General features: G+C 49.0%; 3 protein-coding genes across 5 annotated transcripts in view; all 3 read right to left on the bottom strand.

The window, feature by feature from the left end:
* The window catches only part of ADARB1 (adenosine deaminase RNA specific B1), a 61,258-nt gene extending 48,409 nt beyond the window's left edge, over positions 1-12,849 (bottom strand). Inside the window, exon 1 of the mRNA XM_082055238.1 lies at positions 12,707-12,849. The gene's annotated coding sequence lies outside the window, so the exon portion shown is untranslated. The remainder of the gene's footprint in view (positions 1-12,706) is intronic.
* A 280-nt stretch (positions 12,850-13,129) lies between these two features.
* Positions 13,130-18,311, bottom strand: LOC309441593 (uncharacterized protein). 3 transcript variants are annotated; one of them, XM_082056396.1, is made up of 4 exons: positions 18,187-18,311; positions 15,800-15,907; positions 13,660-13,726; positions 13,130-13,565 (listed from the first exon to the last, which is right to left on the bottom strand). In XM_082056396.1, the coding sequence occupies exons 1-4, from the start codon at positions 18,293-18,295 to the stop codon at positions 13,421-13,423; spliced, it is 429 nt and encodes a 142-aa protein (XP_081912522.1). In that variant the 5' UTR covers positions 18,296-18,311; the 3' UTR covers positions 13,130-13,420. The 3 variants fall into 3 exon arrangements, 1 of the variants encoding a protein (XP_081912522.1); XR_014184422.1 differs by lacking the exon at positions 18,187-18,311 and adding an exon at positions 17,190-17,314 and having other exon boundaries at positions 13,130-13,726; XR_014184423.1 differs by lacking the exon at positions 18,187-18,311 and adding an exon at positions 17,144-17,298 and having other exon boundaries at positions 13,130-13,726.
* A 5,575-nt stretch (positions 18,312-23,886) lies between these two features.
* SLX9 (SLX9 ribosome biogenesis factor) overlaps positions 23,887-25,907 on the bottom strand; it is a 51,565-nt gene continuing 49,544 nt past the window's right edge. The window contains exon 6 of the mRNA XM_082056018.1: positions 23,887-24,534. Within this exon, the coding sequence (XP_081912144.1) occupies positions 24,408-24,534 (127 nt within the window). The 3' untranslated portion in view covers positions 23,887-24,407. The remainder of the gene's footprint in view (positions 24,535-25,907) is intronic.

Below are 25,907 nucleotides of genomic sequence, written 5' to 3'. Positions count from 1 at the left end.
CAACTAGAGAACTGGGTTTTCCTCTGGAAATAGTTTTTCCATCTAAAGTTAACATATATGTGTGCACCTTCCTTAATTTATCAGACTGAATTAATGAAATAATAGCCCAAATCCAAACCACAATCCCCACATCCCTTTTGAATTGCTCGTTTAAAAATTCTAAAATAAACTGGGAAAGACTAGCAACCAATCATCACAATGAAAAAAAAAGAGTTTAGGAAAAAAAGGACATATACGCTGCAACTGGAAAATGCAGTAAGTGCAGCTCTTACACAACACAAAGCTGCTAAATGTCGTCTTCCCTTTGCATAGAACAAACTCTTTTTTTGAACTTATGTATAGAAAGTATCTGTAAGACACTGAACCCAAGTTCACTGACACTTCAAAAGCTACGAAAATTCAGTTGCTATTAAGCAACAGGAATAACGTTTGGATCCACAGGAAAATAAAGTATGTTACTCCATGAAGTAACATCCAAGCTATTACTGGTTTTGACACAGGTATCAAGTAAGATTACGCTCATCATTTATTCTGGAACACCCAAAGATTCAAACCTGTTCAGGAACAAATATAGACAAACCATTTTTCCAAATGTTCTCTCGCCAAAAGCGGTTTCACTTATTCCCACAACACCAGCAAGGAAGTTTTAATTTCTGACTTTTAATGAGGTGATCCGACATTTGAAAAACTGTATTAACAATGTGTTGGTGTACTGGTTATTTATGAGAACCCAAAGCCTCAATATAAAATTTCAATACTGAAACAACATTATTCGAAAAGCAAAGATTTTAACGTCACTCCTCCTTTCTACAGGATCACGACACCCCATGTATAAGAGCAGTTACCTTAGAAGAGAATGTGACTGAAGCCAAAGAATTATTCACATTAGCAAAATCACCATAAATGTCTTCAGGGGAATCTATGCTTTAATCTTGGGGTTTTTTTGTGATTTCACTATAGCTAATGTTTAAACATTTACATTACTCATTTAGCTGCTTTAAACATTAGTCAAATTGAAACAGTAAAATAGCGCAATCTTAAGACTAAGCAGCGACTTTTTAAGTGCAAAGGAGTTTAAGCAATCAACTGAAAGTAATTTCACTGTTCTGCATGAGCACTTTTTAGACAACAGCTACAAGAACAAGATTAATCTGGACTACAGACTGCAGAAAAGAATTCAGCCTAGAGGACTAGGCGGGGGTTTCTGCTTAACACGCCCCAAAAAAACGCCTGTAGAACATCCTGCGTGCTTGTTCTACATGTGTCCAGCGTACACCAGGGGACTGCGAACCTTTCTTCATTTGAACAGCAGCGATTTGTTAAGACTTCAGAACAAGGCAGGCTGGTTATTTTTGTTCTTACTTCCTCCCTAGGGCAAAGATGCACATGAGCTACACAGGTATTTTGTAACTTTAATATTAGACTTCAGAAAAAATGCCTCAGAAATAAAAGTTTAGGAAAAAAAAAAAGATACTTATCACTCAGTTTAACTGTGTTAGAAACCATGACATTATGTCCTGCATTAAGGACATCAGAATATCTTCTCCAGGCTTTACCATAGGAAGTCACGCCCCACAGCCCTTAAACATTAAGTTGACTGCTTAGGAACCACTGAAGCAACATAGTTGATTTGCAGACTTGTGCTTTTAAACACAGGAAAACAAGATCCAAGGGGCACAGGCATATCCACACACACAACTGATTGCAGGAAAATAACAAAAACCACCATATGCAGCTCAGCCACAGAACTCCATTCATTTTATCAGCGAGAAGATTAGAAGGCAACTTGATTGCAGTTTATAGTGCCCACATGAAGATAAAACAGCAGAAGAGGGTGCTGCAACTTCAGTAGAAAGAGTACATCAAGGTAAAATGCACAGGCTGAAAACAGGGCTCAACATATATTGTTTGTGCACATTTGAGGCACCCTATGCAAGCAAGAAGGTTGTAGTCACCACCTGTGCATGCTTTTTATTTAAAAATAAAAAAATGTTATACATTTAACATGAGAGGGTTTCAGAGCTCTTTACATTACAGGAACTCCACGCACAGGGAAATTAAAAGACCACAGAAGAAAACTGAGTCATGTTGTTTTCCCAAGCAAAGGACTGGGGAGTGATTAGTTGGAAATGATGCTGCCAGGTCAGTTGTTTCCTCGCTGCTTCCCTGTTTACGCATCTGCAACCTCATTGTGCCCTGGGCAGAGCCGGGGGGGCAGGAGACAGGAGGGACAGGAGAAGGGTCCCAGGGAAGGGGAAGAGTTTCCAAAGGCAACGCGAAGCGCCCCACGTTTGCAACTCAAGTCTCACCCCCAGCCTGTATCTCCGTGGTGGCGCCTTCCCGGATTTTTGCCTGTGTGTCTCATCACTGCAATGTTTCTGAAAGAACCAGCTGCTGGACTTCTAAGAGTAGGGAAGCGCTACCTTTCACTTCTAAAAAATCATATTTCTGCTTTTCCCCCACTACAAATATGAGCAGATTTGAAGAACGGCAAGATAATTTTTGAGAGGGTTTGACCCCCAGTCAGTCTTCCCAGTTTCTTGAAGCCTTTCTCAGAACCTGATAGTTGCAGCTGGCTGTTGGGAATCTCTCTAACACAAGACTGGCTCGAACTGTCCCTTTCAGAGTAGCTCCATGTGTTACTCAATATTAAATATCTGTACATTCAAAAAAAAAAACCCAAAAAACCCACCACCAACCTCACTTATGGTGTAAAATCTGACTTCCATCACCACTCTGGTGTGTGGGCAGAGTGTTTGCCATCACAGAGCATTAGACATTTTACAGCCATGTTGTGCAGAAACGGTACTTACCACCTTCTTACTCCAGAAATTGTCATAGATTCCTGAATCTGACAAGATCAGCAAGGGAAACACCGGGTAGAGCTCAGATAGGGCAGGAGAGGGAGGGAAGATGCTGGCATGATCCAGGCATGGGTCAGGATGGCACGTCCAGAACGGAGCCCTCCCTGTCCTGCATTACTGGCATACAGAAAACGTTAGGAAAAAGTCTTGTATGTTGTGATTCATGAGCCAAAACCACAGCTGAGGGCAAACGGACCAAAACTTGTGAGTGTATCAAGACGCTGACCCAAGGCTACAGAAGATAATTCTGATGCATCATCCCCATAGGCTGAGCTGTCAGCAGGTAACTCATAAGCTCCTTTTCATCAGTCTTTTTGAGTTCAGATAAAAGTTCATAAATACGTTTTCAGATAATATAATAATGCTGAGTATTGAAAGTTCTTCCTGATACGCAAAGGAAATGAGGCTAATGGGAGCAAAAATACTTGTGCCTACTTTATCTGCTAACTAAATTACACAAAGTGGCCCCAGAGAATCTTAGGGCAAGACAAATCCAAAACTACATGTATTTAAGAGGAGGAGAATTAATCTGTGATGAAAGTTACAGATAGAAAGTAAATTTTTTCTTTGCTTCTGTGTGTTTGAAAAGTTCCATTAAAAAAATACAAATAGTAGGGCTGAGAAAATTTGGTTAAAGGACTTCTAAGTGATTCTAAGTGATGTGGTGATGGATGCAGCGCCCTTAACTGTCAGGCTGTGCTTTTCCCTGCCCGATGGAGAAACAGCTGGCTTATATTTCAAATGACCAATATTCAGGTCATTCCAACAAAAACAGAGGGAAACATGAACATAGAGTGTTTAAGACTGAACACAGAGCTCAGCACATGCTGAAGTTACAATTCATGGCTAGCAGATTTTGTGCATGCAACGTTCAGCAAAAACCCCAAATACGGGATCTAGATGATCCCAAAAATCAAAACAATGAGGCAGCAGCGCACATAGATAAGTATTCCCCATTCCCCTGGCACATCAGCACAGGGGAGCGAATAACTCAAGATGTAAAATTTGCTTCAGGACATTTCAGTGAAAGAGCCATTTAATGCCATCAAGACTACCTAAGCGATCTCAGTCACCGAACCAAAGAGTGCATTAGTCTATATGTAAAGAAACCATGTATTGAGTGGAATTTGGATTATGCACCCACTTTAGTGACCTTTTCCTGTATCTAAATTTAGACTGAATTTTTTATTCTGGGCAAAGTACTGAACACAAAAAATTATATATATGCACATATCTCATACATAAGCATATACTGCACACACTTTCTGTGAAGAGGAAACTATTCACTCAGAAATATAAGGGGCTGGCTGACTTTAGCTCTGTGAGTTGAAAACCTCCCATAAGAACACCAGCAACCTCCAAACACAGATCCCAAAGTCACTGATTCAAAACCACCCCACTGCACACACATTATAATCCTCACTGCCCAGTGCTGCCAGAACAACGTACACCTGCAGTCTGTATGCGTTTTAAGTACCAATGGATGCAAAAAAATACACATTTCTACTCGCTTTCCCAGACTGCTGCTCATAAAGGGGCTCCTGCTGTTTTCAGAGCACTGTGCTGTTTCCATCTTTCACAGGACAACCACAACATCTCCATATCAGAGGGACCTACACAAGTCTCAGGACCATCAACCTGCCCCAACGCTCTGCAGGCAAAGGGCTGGTCATGGGTTTAGTTAAGACTTACACAAGACGATGGTTACAGCAAATACCTCACAGTGGCAGTGCAGTACTCTATGTTAAACAATTCACTCACGTTTTGTCAAGACAGTCCACTGTCTAATTGTTCTTCTGGGTCGCCTAATCAGAGCAAACCTGTAGCTAAATGGACAGCATTAACGCTTTCTACCTCTTCCCAAGCAAATGGACTATTCTGTCCTTTGAAGGTCTGTGACCTTCCAAATATTGGCTTTTGTTTCTTCAGGATTCAAAGCAGCTTGTTCTGTTCAAGCAGTCCTACAGGTCAGGTGATACTCTGGCAAGAGAATAGCAGTCAATAGCTATATTCCTCAATGGAGCTTTCATTGCAAGAATCCAATGTTGTATTTCTAGTCTCTTCCACATTCACTTAAAGCAATCAAGAGCAGCATTTAGCAAATGTTCTCACAGCTGTCAGGGAAGCTTGCTTAAGACTGGAAAACCATCATTATTTTAAAGTAAACCTCTTGAATGAATTACTGAAGAAAGAACAAATTGAAAGCAGAAGAAAGGACAACTGAACTTGAAGCAGGATTATGCAAAACCAGCCTCAGAAATATCCTGCTTCACCTAATACTGAGACTTCACCTGCTGACTGCTAAGCTGGACTGAACCCTACATGGAAAGCAGGCAGTTTCACCTCAGAAAAAAAATGCACGAGGAGGCCCAAAGAAACAGAAAAATGAACAGAGGCATTGGGAACACTGTCTAATAGTGCTGAGTGTTTTGTGGGCTACCAGAGAAGCTACACATCACGATCTGAAATGCAATGATGGGAAACGGGGAGGCTGAGAAAAACGCATGGAGTCATAGGAACACCAGCTATATTTACTTAAGCTCTGTTATATTTACTCTGCCTCCAGGAAACGTGACCATGGCCTAATGTTCAACGTTTATATTTCTAGCGTGCTGAAGCTCTCAGGAGCAGGTAACGCAGCGACTGCACAAACTCGGCGCCTTGGGGTGAGCAGCCCGAGCACAGAGCAAGACCCCTCCCGCCCTGCGACACGTCTGAACACACCGAAAGTGGGAGGGCAGGCGGGAGACCCCGTGCGGGGGCCGCGGTTCCCGCCCCATGGTGCGAGCGGGAAGCTCCCGGCGCTCAGCCCTGCTCGGCACCACGGAGAGCTCCCTCACTTCCTCCCTCCGCTGCCTCTTCAGACCCGAGGGGAGGCGAGCGAAGCTCCTGCGAGAGGAGACTGACAGGCGTCAATCACCGCCTTGGGCTCCTCCAGTCGATGCGCCGTCCAAAAAAAGGGCAAAATGTACAAAGTTTGCCGCCATGCAAGTCATTGTAGTTTCAAAGCGGGAACAAAGAGTTTCACAGACGGTATCTAAGGAATTTGTAGATGGAAAAATCACTGCCAATGACACAGTACAAGAAGCTGCGCGCATGAGGAATGATACTGTCTACAAAAAATATAAATAAATTATCATCTTGGCCATAAACACGAGCCAAAGCCCAAAAGAACTATTTTACTTCCAGGCAAGTTCATTCATAGTTCTTATTAAGAGTGAACCTGGTTCCTTTATGAACTCAGGAGCAGCAGGAGGAAAAGCATATAAGAAGATTACGTTAATGCTATATTTAAGCATATGTAAGGACAGTGAATGAAATGCTGATTATTCACTCAATTCAAACAAAAAAACCCCAAACAATCACTTACTAAGAATAGCTTTTGGGGGATAAAAGAAGAGAAACTAGGCTGCACCAGAAAAAAAAAACAACATAGACACAGCTACAGTAGTACTTGCTATCCCTCATTATCCGCATTCATCAGCGCTGAGGTCTACGGAAATCAACTTTGATATAAAAGCATCAACGGGGATAAACCACCCAAAGGCTTTCAGGCTAATGCGCCCTTTGCACAGACGGGAAGTATTTCCAACTCATTATCGTTATCATCTCGGGAAATACAACAGAGCCCTGAGTCTAATGTAACTTCTTAGATTTTTTGCAAAAAGGTTCAAAGACACAGAAAAAAAAAGGAAAAGAATCAGACTCTGCAGACTTTACTAGGATGGAAGGACCTCATGAAACAGAGGGAAGGCTACGGGCTTGAGACCCTGCTGGTCAGAGCCAAGGTAGCCTACAGAGTTAAAAGAGGATTTTCTGCACTTTCTTGAAAGCTTTTTGGCCTGGGAGACTTTGCCCCTCTGCCTGTACTTTGTCAAAAGCACACGCGTCCCTACCGGACCCCGGTGCTTCTGCTCGAGTCAGCTGTACTTTTCCATTTCACGTTCTTAAGAGCTGCTAACTCAGCGAAGGGTCCCAATTTAGCTGCTGATTAATCGAAAGCTGGAGACCATCAAAAAGCCCGTTCCCGATGCAAATTAAAACTCTAGCGTACACACCCAACTCACGACTGCCAGGATGGCTGGTTTGAGTTAAGCATTAATTTCCAGCTCCACTTTGTTACCAAAACACAGCATCACACGACATCAAACTGCAGGACGCTGCTTGGCGCTGGTACGTGGCAGGAGATAAAAAGCATCCGTAAAAACACGACTACAAGAACGTCTGTAAAATTCACATTAAATCCCAGGAAAGCACATGTGCTCTCATACTGAAATCGAAGTGAGAAACCAGTGCTATGTCCTATACAGATTAAGAAGCTATCACAAGGGAGATCTCTCCCTACATAAAAGCCCTTGCTAATGTCCATAGTGCGGGAAACACACCAAACACGTGTGTTACCAAGTTCTTTCCGGGGTGTAAGCTGAGCAGAGGCTCTCAGGGTTAAAAAAAGTGGCAAAAGGGACAAACCAGAAGTTTCCTCCTCCTCCAGTGTTCCAATGAGAGCTCCATGAGCAAGCTTTAAAACTCAGGCAGCACAGGAATGATATAAACCCCTTTCCCCACGCAGATAACTTTATTCTGTTGCACAGATTTCCTGATTTACAGCCCATACCTTGGTGTTTATATTAACCCTGGCTGGGGTCTTCTGCTGGGGCTGTCCACATTTATTTTCCAGCTAATCTGCATGCACATGCAAATTTCATTAATGAAAACATAGGGCTGATCATGCTTTTGAATTCAAGATCCCACTATGCTCTTACTGGGAGTCAAAGTCATTATTATCATTATTATTAAGTACTCAGTACCAGAGCTCAATATTTGAGGTGAAAAATAAAAACTCATTTTGATTCAGAATGGGCTTTGTAAACAAAGTTTTACAAAATCTGCATTTAAAGAAAGAAGTCAAAGATAATTTTTCCCCTCTAATAGTTTCCCAGGAGACTGTGCCCAAATATTAGAATATAACTAAGCAAAGGAAAAGGCAGTGAAACTTTAAACATAAAGACTCATTCACTAATAAAGATGAGGAGCTGAGTAAATCAGCCTAAATAAAAATCAACCTTATATTAGACCGAATGCTTTCAGCAGAAGCCCTTCAGAGTGGAAGAGGCAGGTACTTATTATCTCTGCAAATCTCACAACTTAGATTAAATGGGAAAAAAAAAGACTTCTAGTTGAGGCTGCCTCACAATCCCTATGTAAAAACTTCATTTTCACATGCTCCATCTGACAAAGAAACTAATGTTTTCCATACTTGCTTGGTCTCTTTTTGATCAAATTTTAAACAGTTCATCTCTTCCCAGAGTTGATATGACAAAATTAATAGCAGAAAGGAGGAGGAAGAGCCATTAGGAAATTAGGAGTGCTAGCACACGTAGAATTTGGAACAATGATAAATTGGCACCGGTACAGTCCTCAAGCCTAATATTACCAAAGGCCCATCAAAAAATTGTTTATGCAACTTAAAATATTATTGTAACAACACCAGACAGCGAAGTAATCAGAGAGTACAACCTGACACGCAGCACCAAACTCATCACCAAATGAGGAAGATTTCTACTTTCCTTTAAATTCAAAACATGGCATATTCCTCCCACGTTTTCTCTGAACGAGAATACCCAGGATACTCAGCATCCCACCTGCAAAATGCAAGACACAGGTCCAAGAGCTCCATTCTGTTAGAATCTCCATAAATTAAAAAAATACATTTAAGAAAAAAAACAAAACAAACACATCCTGTTTCAGAAGCCAAAGTAGAAAGGAACATCAGTATAAATATCTTAAATTCATACTGGTGCCAAAAGGAAAAAGGTGATGCTCCTCAATCCCCCGAGCAGACCTTCCTCTTGCATCTCTGCCAAAAGGATTCTGCGCAGAAAAATCCTGACCCGAGAGGTTACGTGGCACCTATAAAAGGACATTTTCCCGGACAACTGCAAAAGCCTTTACAGTGAAATTTAAAATCTTCACTCATCTCCCTCCCCTGCTTCAGTCCCAAGGGGCAGGATGAAGGACAGTACACAAAACCTTTTGTTTTCTTCTGTTACCTATGACAATGCAAGATTGCTCATCAGATCATTCCTCACCACTTTCACAAAGGAAAATAAGGATATTCAGCTTCTACCGGAGCTACTTATGAAACTTGGATTTCCTGTTTGTCTCCCTACCATGAAGATCCTCTGATGTCTAATAACGCATTTGCACTCTGCCAACAGCTTTTCTTCCAGCAGAGCACTAATCTGAGAATTCCCCAAATGCAGATTCTTGTCCTCATACAACTTCTCAGCACTTACCTTTGACAACTCTACTCTCTTGTCAAAATCTGACAGACTTTTCCATGTGTTGACCAATTCCATTTGGAGGCACTGACAGTGTGATGCTTACACAATGGGAAATTGAGTTCGGAAACATACGGGGGTGTCAGGAGTTCCCAATAAAATAACACATTTTTCATGAGGCAAACCTGATTTAGGAGCATGGGCAGCATCCTCACTTTAATTCCCTTTGCAACCACAACTCCTTGAGAGGACAGCTGGCTGGGCCATCACTCCGAGACAAGCTGGGCTCCCAGACTAATATCAGTTACGTGGGTTTCTTTTTTTTAAATACATAGATGTGCTGCTTCTTTGGTCAGCTACAGACCCCAATACTCACAGCTGGCTCCTGCCGGCTCCCAGAGCCTGCTGACAGCCTCTTCAAGCATTCAAATTGCGAAAACAAATACTTCTCATACCTACCATGCAAAAAACATTCACTAGAAAGGCTGAGAAAATGCACTCTGCTGTTAAATGGTAGTGAAGAGCAAAAACAGCCACACTGTATGCAAACAGGAAAGAAACTTGCTTTAAAATGTCATTTCATTTGCTTACATAATCAATTCACCAAGCTGTTGTGTTTTTTTTCTTGGTCACGCAACACTTTACACTATAAAGGCATTTCCTTTAAAACCAAGGTAACATAAATAACAGCTTCTACTGATAAATACAGTCCAAAACCACTGTTTTAATCTTTGGTACTTAAACTGAAATCCATAGTGCGGCAGCTGGATGGCCTGAGTTTCAAAGGTGCCAAGCGCTTACTAGTTCCAGAAGTTGCAGAAAGAGCAAGTGCTCTCTCTCTTCATCAGACCACATCCTGAGATGCTCAAATATCCTCACCTAGTGTGTCAGGGCCCTGCACCCACTGAAAGGGCTTCAAACGCAAGAGGCATCAACCTGACAAGCCATGCTCATTGCTAGCACCTGGAGAGAAGCAGAACGTACTCATTCAGCCCCATTTTCTTACGATAAACATGATAAAGGTACTGCAGAAGGCTTAAGTGCTCATAGTAAGCAAGAGGTCTGCCGTTGAAGACCTGCGGCACCTCATTTCCATTCCCAAACCCCATACAGCCCACAAAAGGGCAATAAATTCTCATCGGAGCAGATAAATCTGAATAAGCTGGGGGCAAACACAAAAACAGCCTGACGTCTGCAAGCGCAGCGTGAGCAAAGCTATGAAACGCCACCTGCTTCAAACACTAAGCACAATGTCCTCCATGGTACCTTCTCAGAAAACAAGTCTTCATAAAGCAAATTCCCCTCCTGCTGAAGGAACTGGGCTGCTTTCCCTCAAGCTAAGGAGGGAAAAGCTGGTGCTTTCACACACAAGCTGCCCCAGAGAAGCCTCTGCCATTACACTGGTTGCTGAAAAGGAACTTTAGGAGTTAGGGCCACCGCTCATGTGTAACGCTCCGATACAACGTGAGAAAATTCCTCGCACATCCCTTTTTCTTAATTACCGAAAGCAAGAACTGCCCATTGGCGCAGCTGTGCCTCAGCAAACCCGGGGAAGGCATCCTGGGAGGCCAGCCTTGCGGAGCCGAGCGCCGCGACAAAGAGCCCAGCGCGGGGCTGTCACGCTTGAGCTACTCCGTGCTCTTCGCACGAAAACCCTGGACCTACCAGCACCAAATGCCAGCTGATGGAACTCGGCAATTAGCTGAGGACGCTGCCTCGAAGCAGAAGTGGTGCACAGTCACCTAAGCCAACTGCTGGCCATGTTTCTGTGAACGTAGCAATGCACGGAGCAAGAATGTGGTGGGAATGACAAGACCGCTCAACCTTGCGCTGTGAAGCTTTCTGTCCTGCCACGCCAGCCCCAAACAATGAGGTTTACTGAGCTTTTCCTCCGGTCATCACGCAACCATGTGCCGTAACGGCCAAAAAACACATTATTTCCTGCAGGGAAAAAAAAAAAAAAGTCAAACAGACAGAGGATTTGGCATAACCCCCAAAACCATCTGTCTTTGACATCCTAAAAGTAACAATAGTCATTCAAGGCATGATCGTTTATACTACAAGACTCATTACACAGGAGGCCTGACTATTTTTAGAGGTAGATATCACTACGATTGAGTGCTAGATAAACCCAAACAATTATTTTAAAAGGGTATTCCATCACTAATTATTCTAAACACCTTCCGCGCTGGGCAGGTTGGCCTGCTGCCCCTCTCAAGCATAACAGCTCAGAGAACAATGCTACGGCTTCACTGGCGTGACGCTCGAGCCGTGGTGACAGATAACTCGGAACAAGCAGCGTGTCCATACGAGTCCAACAGCCGGGGTGAGCTCGTCGCTGCTGCCGCACGCCAAAAGAAAACCAAGAAGGCAATCTTGTTTATGCTACAAAACCCAGGAAGTTTTAAAGATTCCCTGAGGAATAAACACGCTACAAACAGTGGCGAAAGTCCTTGAGCAACAGCACCGCATTCGGAGCCTCAGGACTCCAATAAGACACAGCACAACGTAGAAACATCAACTGAGGTTTGCTGCTGCTTGAAAGAACCTACTGGAGATGGAAAAAAAAAGAAGTTAGGCTCCCGCATGCAGACATATCTGCCCAAAGAACTAAATAAAAGCCCAGGCCAAGCACATTTTTCCCTGAGATGTGAGAGGCAGGAGGTGCAGCCAGGACAGAAAGAGGGGCAGGAGCTGCCCCTCGGCCATGGGCCAGCTGGGCATCCTTCAGGGCAACCCAATATGCCTTCATTTCTAAAAAAACACACGTTTTTTAAGCAAACCAGACTTTCTGCACAATAAGAGATATTTTCGACCGCAGTTTTCTTCCAGCACAGCCTAAATCCAACCAAACCCAGGAGGAACCACAAAACCCAAACCCACCGGGGGCCACAGCAACAGATGGCACACTAGAAAAAAAGAACAAAAAAGGGGTTTCCAGCGTATTTTAACCAGCCAGGAACAGGAGACGCTGCGAGGTGAACCCGCATTTCACGCCCGAGCTCCTCTCGCAAGGACGCGCCCGCCTTCCCCGCTGCAGAGGGCGGGCGGCGGGGCGGGGGGCGCCCGGTCCCGGATCCCGGAGGGGGCAGCCGGGGGAAGGGAGGACAGCCCGAGGAGAGGGAGCACAGCCCGGCCACCGCGACCGCCGCGCTCCCCCTCCCCGCCCGCTGCGGGCTGCGGGGCGGCAGAGCGCCGGGCAGAGCCGCCGGTCCGCAGGCAAAGGCGCCGGGCTCGGCGGCCGAACCGCCGGGTGGCCCCCACGGGGTCGGCGACCGCGGACGAACTTCCCGCGGCGCCGCCACCCCCTCAAAATGGCTTCGCCGCCGCCGCGGCCCCTGACCGGGCAAGGCCGCCCGGGCGCCCGCCCCGGCCCCGCCGCCGGGCACGGCCGGGCCCCGCGCCGCACTGCGCCCTGCCCAGCCGGCGGCCGGCACCCCCGCGCCGCCGCGTCCAACAGGTGCCGGGCGGCCGGGCCCGCCACCGCCGGCACCTGCCGCCGCGTCAGGACCTGGACAGGTCCCGCAGGGCGCTCCCGCCGCCGCCGCGCCCCAGCCTCACCTCCCCCGCCGCCGCCGCGCCGCTGCCTGGGCCCCGCCGCTCCGCCATCCGCAGCCCCGGCCGAGCCGAGCGGCGGCCCCCGCTGCGCCGACACCGGCTCCCGCGCGCGCCTGCGCGACACCGGGGACACCGGCCGCGCGCGCCCCCGCCCGGGACGTGCAGGCCGCGCCCCGCCCGCCAGCCGCGCGAGCTCCGCGCGGGGGGCGGGGCCGGGGGTTGCGCCGCCGATTCCTATTGGCGGGAACCGGGCGGGGCGGGGCCCCGAGCAGCGGGGAGGGCAACGGGAGCAGGGCGGGGCCGGCTGCTCGGGGAAACGGCGCTGATTGGGCGAGCGCGGCGGGGCGGGGAACAGGGGCGGGGCCAGGGCCGGCGTCTCGCTGGTGGCACCTGCGGGTGTTTTGGCAAAGCCGTGGGGTGCGGGGACACAGCGGGACACGGCACGTGTGTCACTGTTCCTCGCCTCTCGGTGCTTCTCAGGCCTGCGGCCTGGCGTCGCTGCTCTCGTCTGCCCTCCAGAGCGCGTCATCACGGCCCAAACTCGCGGTCCCCGCCACAGCTGACCACAGACACCACTGGCTGAGCAGCAATCTTCCTTTCCCAGCTTCCTGTCCCTCTGAGTTTACTGTATGAACACTAAAAGTTATCAAGTAAGCCATCAGCTCATTTAATTTGCCCTCGGGTAATATTTTTCCATCTGAGAAGCTCCATTAAGCGCTATCCACTGCAGCCTTTTTGCCTGGAGCACGGTTTCCAGAGCTGAGTGACGCAGCGATCGCCCATCACATATAGAGGAGGGACAGCGGACACCCCCGGTCCCAGCTGCACATGACGGGAAATCTCAGGGCAGAAGCGAACCCCCCTGCAAAGGCATCAGTTCCATGCCCAGAAGCAAAGGGTAAGCTGGCAGATCCAGCCGAACCGCCAGGAACACCCATGTCCACCCTGCAACTCACGTCCTGGAGCACTTCATGGTCCTCTTCATGGCAAAAAAGCTAATGGCTGTTCTGCACTCAGGTGTTTCTGGTGAGAAGAGCAAAGTGTTAAGCATAAAGTCAGTGAAACGCAGCGTATATGCTGGAAACATCAGAAGCAGCAGCTTCCTCCAAGGGAGCAATGGGACACGTGGCCGTGGGCTGCACCAGCCCCAAAACTCTGCAGTGGGTCAAAGCAAAGACCAGAGGTACTGAGGGGACCTGGAGCGTGTCCCCGGCCTTTCCCCTGCCAAAGCAGAGCTGGGTTTCCCCACCCAACACAAAGTCTGGCCATGGATGGAGCTCAAAGCCCATGGCTGCTGGTGACACCAAGACACAAGCAGAACCCAGGAACCGCCAGCCTTTGCACAGAAGGATATCCAGAACTGCAACAGCCAACACTGACACCAAGATGCCATGAAGAGAGGTGGGACCTTGCTTGCAGGGTCCCTCCTGGAAGACCACTCCTGACACCCATTGTCCTGTGGCTGCCCACAGGCCCATGGGTGGAAGAAACTGTTCCTTAAAGCAGGTAGGATCCAAAAGGAGGGGACATTTAAAGGTAAGACATTTAAAGAAAAACATGTGATTTTCCAAGGCGCTGACCTGGACCAGTGGGAAGAGCAGCTGCTCCACTCCCCATGGCTTCTTCCCTCTCCCCGTTTGTTCCTGGCAGCACGAGGATCCATACGCACATTCATAGGGAGGGTGAAGACAACGGGCATGAAAGCTCATGCTGGAAACAACCACCTCTTCTTATTCTTCCTCCCTTGCAGGGACCATCCTCAACCTCTGCCTGGCTTGGGGGCTGCAGCGCCTTCACCTCCGGGAACACCTGTGTTTCCTTACCATATTTTATTTTCGGCTCAAGGAATTTAACACTAGCTACTACTTTTTTTTTCTTTTTTCCCCTCATTAGGATCAGCAGTGAAGCCAGCAAGAATGAAAACACATTCCTCAATTCCACCTCCGTGTCACGGGCTGAAGCAGCTGCCATTACCAGGCTGGGAATTAATTACCAGGCTGGGAATTAATTACCTTGACTAGTACCCCTGGCAATGATGATCACAGCACCCATCCTGCTCCATGGCTGGCCCGATCAGAAAAGAGCTCCCTCCCTCCCCAAACAGCGCTGGCCTTGCCAGGCTGCGCCACTGTAGCACAGTTGCTGGTGCTTATGAAACATCACATTTTCTAAATGATTTGCTCTTTTTCATCCTAATTTTCATCGAAATCTTGTTTTAGTTTGGGTTGGTTTTGCTTGGTTTGTTTTCCATAAACTGACTTTAATAAATGAATGGTTTTTTAACAATGGCTTTTCAACAATGGCTTTTCATCAAAATCCTGGGAAATTGAAAATACTAGGCTGTTGGTTGTAAAACAGAGCACAGCACATTTTGAACGCCACAAACCAAATGCAGCTTGACAGTTTCTGTGCTCTGAAATGGTTTTGCACCCTAGGGCAGATTGACTTGCAGCCTGGCCTCGCACCTCGGGGTCTCACACCCCAGGACATGTCTGGGGGCTCACATAGCACCGGTGGGAGCAGGACCCTGCCTGGCACAAGGCTCCGGCATGGCTGATGCTCCCTCGGCTGTGGCTCATTTGCCGCCAGTGTCACCAGCAAGGCTTGTGCAGCACAAGACGTCCCTGTGGGACGTGGGGTTTCGAGAGCTCAGATGACTGTGGGCTTTGCCGGAGCCACGGATTTCAGCAACAACCCACTCTTCCCAGAAGTGTCGCCTGTGATTTCAGGGAATTTTGTCTGGAAATCTTGCCTTGCTGCCATGTCTGACCACCAGCTGAAGCTTCCCACTGCTTTTTAATGGCTCTGTCTGCACCTTCTGCAGGCAACTCGTCCGCAACCTCTGGCCCAGAGAGCAGAGTCCAAGGTGAAGGACCCACGTTTCGGCATCCTGAGGGCGTCCAAGGCAGGGGTTGAACACAGCCCTGTGTGCTGGTCCTGCCATCCCCACGCATTGTTCTTGCAAAGCAATTCCCACCCCACACCCACCGCATGGGAGACACTTTGCCATTCATCCAGACCTGCTTTTAGAGTCCTTGCCCTCGCTCGAGGGATGTGGTGGATGACCTGCCACCTCCTCCATCCCGTGCCACCAACCTGGGAAGCCCGAGCAGCAGATCCACGCTTGGTAGTTTCCCCCGCTGCTGCCATATGGTCCTTGGTGGAGCAGCAGCCAAGCCGGGGGAATCTGCTTCCAAAGCAATGCTGCAAAAAGGAGGAGGAGAAACACTGTGGTCTGCAGCTCCCCACTGGAGCTGATGTTTCCATACTGTTGAGATATCAAATTGTTGTATAATTGGCGTTGGTTGCAAAGACACAGCTCCTACTTTGTAACGCGTGTGCCTGGATTCCTACCACCTTGTTCATACGTGATTGATTTTACGCATGTACAGATACCAGAACACGATACAGCTGCTTTGTAGATGGTCTGCAACACAAGTTTCTGAGGCCAGTGCATGACTGTAACCTTATCTGGGTGTTCCTGCTCCGGGGGGGATTGGACTGGATGAGCTTTCAAGGTCCCTTCCAACCCCTGACATTCTGTGATTCGACTGTGCCAAGGAGAGGTCAAAAACATTTAAAAAGTAAAATTAATGTTGGGTATTAGGAGGAGAAAAAAATTGGAAGCAAGATCCAGCAAGAGTTATTAGGTACAAAACCAACATCTCTGGCTCAAAAATCCCAAGACACAGGCTGTGAGAGGTTGGAAAAATGTGGAAGCAGCATTGCTTGAACTGGTTTGCCACTTCCATTAGGCTGCCCACCATCAGCAACAGCATCCAGCCTGCGGCACCCCCGCTTGGATGCAGCAGCCTGGGAGGGACTGGGCAGCGCAGAGCACCCCACGGGTTCTATGGGGGCCCAGGACCACCAACAGGCTTTGTGGGCTGGGGAACCCCTCAGGGAGTATGAGCTCCACCTTTACACTGAGGTGGAGGAACATTGACAGCTTTGTAAGAGTTAAGTGCTCTTCCCACAGTAATACCTCCCTGCTCCCAACCCTGCAAATGGGTGCATGAGACAGGCGGGGGTTGTTTTACAGAGCGAAGTCGGAGGTGTTTAGATTAAACTTTGTATTGGTGAGCAGTGATTAAACGTATCCAGGATGGCTGTAAACTCACTCAGATTAAATATACCCAAAATAGCTGCAAACACGGTCAGGTCCCCTTGGCTGGGCGCACCGACGCTGCACCCAGCAAGGAACCGCCGGCCATGTCTCTGGTCTGTGATGCTGCTCATGCACTCATCAACCCTCCAAGCAGCAGCCAGGCTTGCAGGAGGCATCAATGTCCCCTAACCCAACCCAGTGCGGGACCTGAGCAGCCCCCTCGTCCTGGCAGAGCCTGTGGAGAGCAGAGGGAGCGGCAGCATCCCCCGAGGAAGCAGCAATAATCCTTCTTGCCTTCCCCCTCGCTCGTGCTGGTCACTGTCTCTCAATACCTCAAGCGGTGCCTGGTAAAGCCGGACAAACCAGACGTTTAAATACCAATCAAGTCTTCAGCCGCGAGAACAGTCTGTTCTCATGGCCCCTTCTGCCGTCTGTCTGTCTGTCTGTCCTCCCAGGCTGGCTGACCATGGGACAAAGGGGTGCGTACGCCAGGGCGATTATCTCTTCCTCCACCTCCTTCTCCCGGAGGATATCCTGGCATCATCCACCTTCGCCTGCCCGGGTTCTGACATTTGTTCCCTTTCCAGCAGCTTCCTGTTTGGGACATTTCTTTGTCTTGGCTTCCTCTCCGACTTGTGCCACTGAAACCAAGGCGACTGTGCCGGGAGTGTCAAGCAAATGAGGTATCGCACGCCACGTTTCATGCTGTCGGCATCCTCCGCAGCAAACTGCATCCCACATGATCATCAGGCAGACCTGTTGGCTCATCACACCGAGAAGCAAATGCGCTATGACAGCCCCAATGCCACCAGACACCCCACCACGCTGCTGTGGTTGCCACTGGCCACACTGGCATCTTCCTGCCTGTCTGGCTCACCCAGCAGCCAGGAGAACCTGCACTAGATTCAACTACAAAAATCCTCCTTGGTCTACGAATGCTGAGCACAGTGTCCACATCCCACTGCTGCGGCCACCCCCTCACTGCCCCAGAGCAGCACAGCAACTGTCCCCTGGTACCATCGGGGACAACCACGGCTCCTGGGATGACGAGCCACACCGAGCAGATCCAGGCGGACTTGTATGGTAACAGGAGCAGTTCACGCACAAACCACAGCAAGTTCACACAGGGTCACCAACACACCCAGTCTGGCATGAAACACCAATCTAAAAGCAGAGAGAAACCCTTAGATTATATTTTCATGCATCCTGCTTGAAACCGAGTGACCTGGAAGATTGCCGAGCACTCGGACGCAAAAGCTCTAAATCTCAACGACGCTCCTGGCCATGCTGTGTCCTGTTCGTACTATTTAACAGCTTCTTCATAAGGAAACAATCGACTTGGTTAAGGAAAAAAAGGCACCGCAAAAATCCTCACCCTGCTGTTCAGCCCACAGAGCTCCACCAGCGGCATCGCTCTTGACGCTGGTCCCGGTTGGTGTTGCTGGAGCTCCTGCACCCGGCGATGGGAAACCACAGAGCCGCATGCTGTGGCTCCGGCGGCCCCGGCGCCAGGAAGGGACCGGCCTCAGGGAACTGAAGGCAATCATTTATTTTTGCATGGTTTTGGAAACACTTCCTTTAGCATATAATGCATTTTTTCTCCCATCTGTATTTCTTATCGCCCTCAAATATTCATTTTTTTTCAACCACAAGTCTAACTTTGTTACATCTGTGCTTAGTAACTGTAACCTATTTCAACACTTTCTTTATTTTTCATGGATGGAGGCAATGCTTTTTCACACTGAGTCCAGGTCCACAGGTGCCACCCCTGCTCGGTGCTGTTTCCACCCCGATCGCAGCTCCCGGGGGGGGGCGACGCTGCCTTTTGCAGAGCAAATGGCTGAACAGGATTAGATTGCTCATCAAAATGAAAACACAAAGCCAGGTTTAACGCCTCGTGTTGAAGCAAGCCGCGCTTCAGAGCAGAATCAGCAGATAATTATCACGTCGGGCAAGAGTTAGCATTGCAGGGCATCATTTTCCCTTGCAAGGAAACAGTAAGTATGGAGATAAGGGTGATCCAATTAACCAGGCTTTGCGTGGATTTCCAAATGGCATGTGGCAATGCTCTTAGGCGCTTAAAGAATGCCCAAAAGCTCTTAAAGAAACTGAGCTGCTGTGGGATAAGAGGTAGAGACCTCCTGGGATTAGTAACTGGCTAAAGGTCAGGATGTGAAGAGCAGGACGGCATCACTCCCGGGAGGGCACTGGTGGAGCCCTGAGGGTCTGACTCGTCCTGCACCTCCCTGGGTGCTCTGGAAAAGGCCAGGACACAGCGAGGTGACAACAGGTCCTGGCAGGATGGCCACCAAGGGCAATGAAAGCAACCGACAATGGCTACTGCAAAAAGGCGATGGTGAAGTCTGTGCTTCAGGACAGGGACACGTGGCTTTTTGTGCTCAGCAGCAAAGGCTCCATCAGGTGATCCACCTGGCCCCTCTCTTGTGCAACATGTGGTGAAAGGAGGAGCTGCTGGGGCCAATCTCACCTGCTTCCGAAACCACCACGCGGCTCAGCTTTCACATGGCGTTGTATTTCCTCGGGTTCCCTGCTCCTGCTACATCTGCAGGAACCCACCTCGGGCTGGTTTCAGATGTACCTGTGCTGTAGATAAAGGGCAAAAAAAAACAGGTACAAGTGTGCAAGAAGCTTCATAAAGCGTGAGAGATGCAAGGATCAGCTGGGGAAGAGGGAGAAATAACCCATGCAGGGAACGGGCTCACTGCACGTGCTGGGGTGCACAAGAGGGAGGACTGGCGGAAGGTCACAAACACCGCGTCTCTGCTCTGCCACCCACATTTGGTTCTGCCCCTTTCCCTTCTGGGCTGGATGAAGTAAGAGGCTGCAGTTGAAGCCTTTGTTGCTCCCTGAGCGCTGGGCTGGCCGTGCTCCTGCGGTGGGACTGCCCAGGACCATCTCCACGGCTGCAGGGATCCTGTTGTCCCCACCCCAAGCACCGCAACCACCTCTCTGGCCAGCTGCCCAGGCAGAGCACGCAGGGGAGGGATGGAGGAAGGAAGTTCAGTGCTATTTGCTATTCAAAGGAAAAATCTGGCTTCCTTGTGCCCCGGGTTCTCCATTTCCAGGAGTCACTGTGCTCACCATGCTCTCCTGAGACACGCTGGCCTGATGCAACCCCTGCTCCAGCAGAAAAAAGCACCATGGGCCATCACTGCTACCATGGGAGCTGCAAGAGCTGCTATAAAAAAATAGCCCTTTGCAACCTGCCAACCAAAGGCACTACCCATGAGCTTCTGGTGAAGGAGAATCCCCTTCCACCCACCACTTTGGGTGCTTTGTGCGTAGCAGAAAATATCCACTCGTAGCACCAGATGGACAGGATACCCAGGCTTCTGCTTTCAGACACGGCTCCGTGAACAGCCTTCAAGAGCAAAATCACCAACAAAAAAGAAAACAGCTGCGAAAAGCAGCCCCAGATTTTTCCAGTCCTGAGTTTGCAGAGCATTCGCTGCTTACTCATTCTTTGCTAAGTCTAGAGCCGCCGGGTCGGGCCCCCACCCTCCCCTCCAGCACAACCACTCCGTACAGCTTGGAAGCTATTTTTTCCCACCCTGCTATCTAAAAAAAAAAAGACAAAAAAATTGGCATGAAAGCTTTTATCATCCTGAAAACATGCCAACTGCGAAGGCGACTCTGTGTCTCAGACGCCTGTTTCCTGGCAGATTTTAAGTCCTTTGCTCAACTGTTAGGATGGCGGGGGCAGGAGACGCCTGCAGCAGCCGGCTACAAACCGGAGTTTCAAACAGGCACATGTTTCACTGCTGCTAAACACCCAGGAGAACAACATTTTCAAACAGCGGGCTCAGAGCTAGACGCACAGCCAAGTGACGGCGTCAGCCCATCCGAGGTAAAGAAAAAGGGTGAATGTGCTCAGGGTGATGCCGTGCACGGAGCTGTGTGGGTACAGCCATGGTGGTGTCACCCACCCGGGTGATGAGGCTTCAGCTCTGTTAGTTCTCTGTGGTTTCAAAGGAAAGGATGGGAGCTGGGGCTGTTTATCCCGGAGAACAGGAGGCTGAGGGGGAGACCTTATCGCTGTCTACAGCTGCCTGAAAGGAGCTTGGAGCATGGAGGAAGTTGGTCTCTTCTCCCAAGTAGCAAGTGATAGGACAAGAGGAAATGGCCTCAAGTTGCGCCAGGGGAGGCTTAGATTGGATATTAGGAAAAAATTCTTCACAGAAAGGGTTGTCAGGCATTGCAACAGGCTGCCCATGGAAGCGCTGGAGTCACCATCACTGGAGGGGTTTAAAAGGCATTTAGACGAGGTTCGTAGGGACATGGGTTAGCGCTAGAGTTGGATTAGGCTATGGTTCCACTCAATTATCCTGAGGGTCTCTTCCAACTGAAATGATGCTCTGACCCAGCAACCAGGCTGGGCAGGGGAGAAGTGCTGGCTGACTGCACTGTTGGTGTCCACATCTCCCGTGACCCACCCTGGTCACAACCACTACAGCTGATAACATAAAGGCGCTGGGAAGTCCAGACGCAGGCCGAGACACTGGACAGTCCCTGTCTTGATGCCACCCTGAAAGAGCCACACACACCCCAGAGCCCTTCACCCTGGTGATGCTTTTTGGGGCTCCAAAGTGCTCAGAACTGATTTTGCACACAGAAATCCCTTTTCCATTCCAGCCGCGAACTGCAGGCTCCCTTAGAAAAAATTGCACAGGATGAGAAAATGATGCAGTCCTGTCAGGCTTTGCTCTTTTAGAGATGGAAAACGGTGGTCTCTGGGGCACAAGACCCACACCAATATCTACCTTAGTGCCTATCACTAGCTCTTCTGCCAGCTGCGGATCTTCCCTGACCCTGCAATTCAGGCCATCCAAGCATTGATCCAACCTGAAGCCATTTGGAACCATCTATGAAAAGAAAACCAAGTAGTTTGGGAAGGCAGGAGTTGAGAGCCTTTCAGGTTTGTTTTCAGCCTGGGGAGAAGTGACTGAGCAGAAACACGTCTGGAACAAAGATGCGTGGGACAATCCAAGTAACTTTCCAGAGGCTTTAAAGGATCATCTCGCTCTGTGAAAAATAGATGGTGCCCAGGAAACTGGTGGTTGGATGAAATCACCAGTTGGGCTGGATCTCTGCAGAACACAGCCATGATACACCACACACATCTCTGAGGGGAGGGATGTGATCCCACCCATAGTGCACAACCCAGGATGGCATTTTATAAACCTGCCTGTAGCTTTTCTCCAGCAGTTGCACCCGTTGGTGATGGTGCAGAGTGACGCATCACCAATGTAACCTCATCTGGGTGTTCCTGCTCCAGCTGGGGGATTGAACTGGATGATCTTCCGAGGTCCCTTCCAACCCCTGACATTCCGTGATTCTGCAATCACCGCTGCTGCAAAGGGAAGCACGAGGGCACAGCGCGCCTGCTGCATGACCCAGCCGTACAAGGGCCCTCCTCGTGTGTCATGGATTATTTAAAAACCACAAGCCAAATAGAAAGCTGCAAAGCTCCTGCAAAATACAGAAGACAAGCAACAGAAGTCATCCGACATGCCATGCAAGCTGCCGTCTGTCCCCCCCGCCCTCCAGATACACTTCTCCTTCCCTGAGTGCCCTGCTCACTAACAACAGGAGCAACCTTCATCCTCCTTTGTCCTTGGATGTCTTCACCTTCTTCATCTCTTGCTTTCCCTTTGTTTAAGCACTACGATGGTGCCTTTCTCAGGAGGCAGCTAGCTACGCGACGGAGTAAAGAGGTAAACAGTATGCTTGCAGAGAAAATCACCCTAAAAACCACAGCTTGGTCCAAGTCTTATTCACATCTTGGGCTGCTGGGAGCCATGAGCAGCAAGAGCAGCTGCAGGCCATGGGCATGAGGTGCTGTTAGTGCATAGACTCCATGTCCGACGCCTTGTTCTCCAGTGCAGTGCCCAGCCTGGATAACATGAGCAGGGCTGCAGCTGGAACTGGCATTTGGAGCTCAAAATCCAACACAGCCTAAAAGAAACACAATCAAATACTGGTTAAGAGAGCCGGCAGGAACCAGACAGGAGGTGGGGAGATATTTCGAGCTGTTTGACCTCACCACAGCCCTCTGCTTTCCAGAGCCTGGGTCCCGCAGGGCATTGCAGCATGCTGACTAAGAGCACAGAGCATCCACCCGCTGCGGGGGAGAGAAGAGCCCTGCCAGCCCCAGAGCAGCACGGCCAGCATCTCTCTGTGGCCTCTGCCAGCAGGACTCTCTTGCCAGGCCTTGGGGGAGGAGCGGTGGCACAGTGACATTCCTCTAACAACCAGCAGCATCGGCAACAGCACCTGCCCCGCCAGGGCGAAGAGGCAGGCATTAGAAAAACTGCCTTTGTTCCACAGGGCCAGCCGAGAGGGAGGGAAAAAAGCAGCATTATCAGTGACAGAAGAGACAGGGATGATCAAGGCACCTGCCACTCCCATTGTGGTTGGTTTTAGGCACTAACGTGGGTAACTCACCTGCAGCTTCCACGTTCTGTCAAGGCACCAGAGTGAATTTCTTTCTTAAAGGTTCCAGATGCTCCTCAGAGCTGACCTAACATAGGCAGGCTGCTTTGCCAAGACTAAGAAGCATCAGAAAACTTTCTGTATGGTTCAAAAGATGACATTGAGATTTTAGGGTGTCAAACTGGGATCATCGCAAACAGGGAATGGCCCTGCCTTCTGGTGTCCCCATGAAAATTCACCGGAGTTTTGTGAAAATTGGTGTTTGGTAGAAGGCCTGCCCTTGCTGCAGCACTTCCCAAACCCAAACGCGTAAATGACCGGCTGAAGTTCAGAGCCTGCAGGCAGGACACGTTTTGGGACGCTTCCTATAGGGCAGGACAAGCAGTGAACACAACACAGGCCAAAAGGGATCAGCATCACCCATGGAAAGCACATTCTTCCTGGGTAGGAGGAAGGCAGTCTATGTGTTAGACGTGATCTGCAATGATTTCACATGGCTTCTGTTTCACATGGATCACTGTACACATGGAAAAAATTCATTCTTTTAAGTAATTTTTCCAGTGATAGGAATAAGCTCGTATTTCAATTAGTATTTACCAAAACAAGAGCCAGACAATCTCAGTACTGTGCGAAAGTGTGTTTATTTCCAAAGCTAAATTTCCCACATAAAACAGTGTCTCTGAACAGCAGCATCGGTCCTTACACAGATCTACAACAGCCCGCTGGGCTCCAGGGCTCGTGGTCTCGAACCATCCCAACAAAGCAATAGGGAATCTCTTTTCAGAGTTGTCAGAAAGGGGAGGGAAACAGCAGAAAACAGATACATTGCCACTGGCACAATGTAAGAAATTGTGCCTGCTCACAAGAAAAAGCGTCAAGAGACTTTGCAGGGAGGTTAATGCCTGCACAAAGATCTCGCGGAACACCCTGCTCTCTGCAGGCTGCTTGCCAAGGAGCAGCCGCCACTGTCAGGAGAGAACTGCCTTATTCCTGCAGACAGAAACCAGGACTGTTTGATTTAATAATCCGCTGAACTGCTTCCAAGGACTGAAGCGGCCGAGAGGTCATGTCGGTGATGTGCTCCTTTGCAGCACGGAGCCCTCGCGCCAGCCCCAGCCTGCGCGTCTGGTCCCCGCGGACACCCTAGAGGGGTTTACCTTCCTCCTCCTGCCTCAGCCTCTTGGAAAGATGCTCACTGATGGCCGTGAGGGGGTTGGCTCTGTACCTGGGATTGGCGATGACCGTGTGAAACCGAGCCACTTCCTCCTCTCTGAGGAAAGAAAAACAACACACAAACGCTAAGTGCCTCATGCAAAAGGAACCGAGCAGATAAGAACAGAACTCACAAAGCAGCGGGTTTCTGTACAGACAGAATGATCCTGGGTGCAAACGTCAGAAAGAAAGAGTGCAAGAAATAAACTTGATTTACCCAAGGGCAAAGCTCAAATTGCTGCCAGCTTCATGGGAGCCAGAGACTTGATCTCATGCCACAGAGACACAAACAATCACGTTAGTGTCCAGCATCACTTGGAATTGTTTTTTTAGACATTTTCCCTAGTAAATCAGAAACAAGAGACTATGGGTATCTGGTAAATCACTAAGAATGAAAACTACTTCAGAGTGCGCTAGCACAAAAGCAGATTCTGCTTTCAAGAGCTCACCTACTCTTTATTGCTCAATGGCTTGGTAATCTTATGTGCAACATGAGTTAAACACCATGGGAGGAGCATGACAGAATTACCTTTTCATGCTTGGTCACAGCCGGTTGCTGTGGAAATGGTCTTGTCTTAAATAAAAGCAAACAAGCAGGGGAAGAAGAACAGAGCAAGAGGAAGGAGTGTGGAAAAAAAAAAAAAAAAAAGTGAGTTTTCACAACGTCACATCCATTGCAGCCTCCTCATGTCCCTCAGCCAGCCAGGCTCCCCACAGCCCAGACAGACAAACACGTCCCCGTTCTCAGGAGCTGCTGTGGATCAGCAGAGTGCTCCTCAGCTTGCCAGCGAGCTCCCTCCCTAGCATGGCCCTTCCCTTCAATGCCAGCCCTGCCCCTGACAGACAAACAGAGAGAGAAGCCAAACCTGAAGCTTGGGTTGTGGCAGTTGGGACAATGGGGTGAGGCTTAGGGAACCTCCAGGACTAAATAATGTCCTGGGAAATAAACCTCAAAGACCTTCCCCCAGAGTGCTTCCCTCCCAAGAAGCACAGAATTCCCATACCACTACGGTAGGATACGTGCCAGTGCATCTGTCCAGTTTTGGGCACACAGGGGATCATCGGCTTGCTGATACAGAAGATTGTGGTGGAGTTGCCTATTTGGATTTAAATCTGTATACAAGTCCCTCCTCAAGCCGTGTTCCTCAGCCCTGAGTGCCAGCACCACCAGACACTCACTGGTGACACTCCAAGACATGACCCTTGGGTTTCTGCAATCGGCCAAGGAGGGACTCATCCAGAAAGCCAGAACTGAGCCAGAAAGACATTTCAGCACGGACAATGGCCAGTTTCAGACAGAGGAGGGTATTCAGAGTGTGCTGGAGAGCAGTGCTGGGATCTGGACTGACTGTTCTCCTCAGCCTCAGTTGGAAGCTGAATGGCTCAGAACAGACAGAAATCCTGGAAGCGGGGATCACAGAGAGCAAACAC

This window comes from Streptopelia decaocto (assembly GCF_964273445.1).
Source record: "Streptopelia decaocto genome assembly, chromosome: 6".
NCBI classification, from domain to species: Eukaryota; Metazoa; Chordata; class Aves; order Columbiformes; family Columbidae; genus Streptopelia; species Streptopelia decaocto.
Note: the sequence above shows the minus strand (reverse complement) of the source record. Positions and strands in the feature narration are given on the sequence as shown.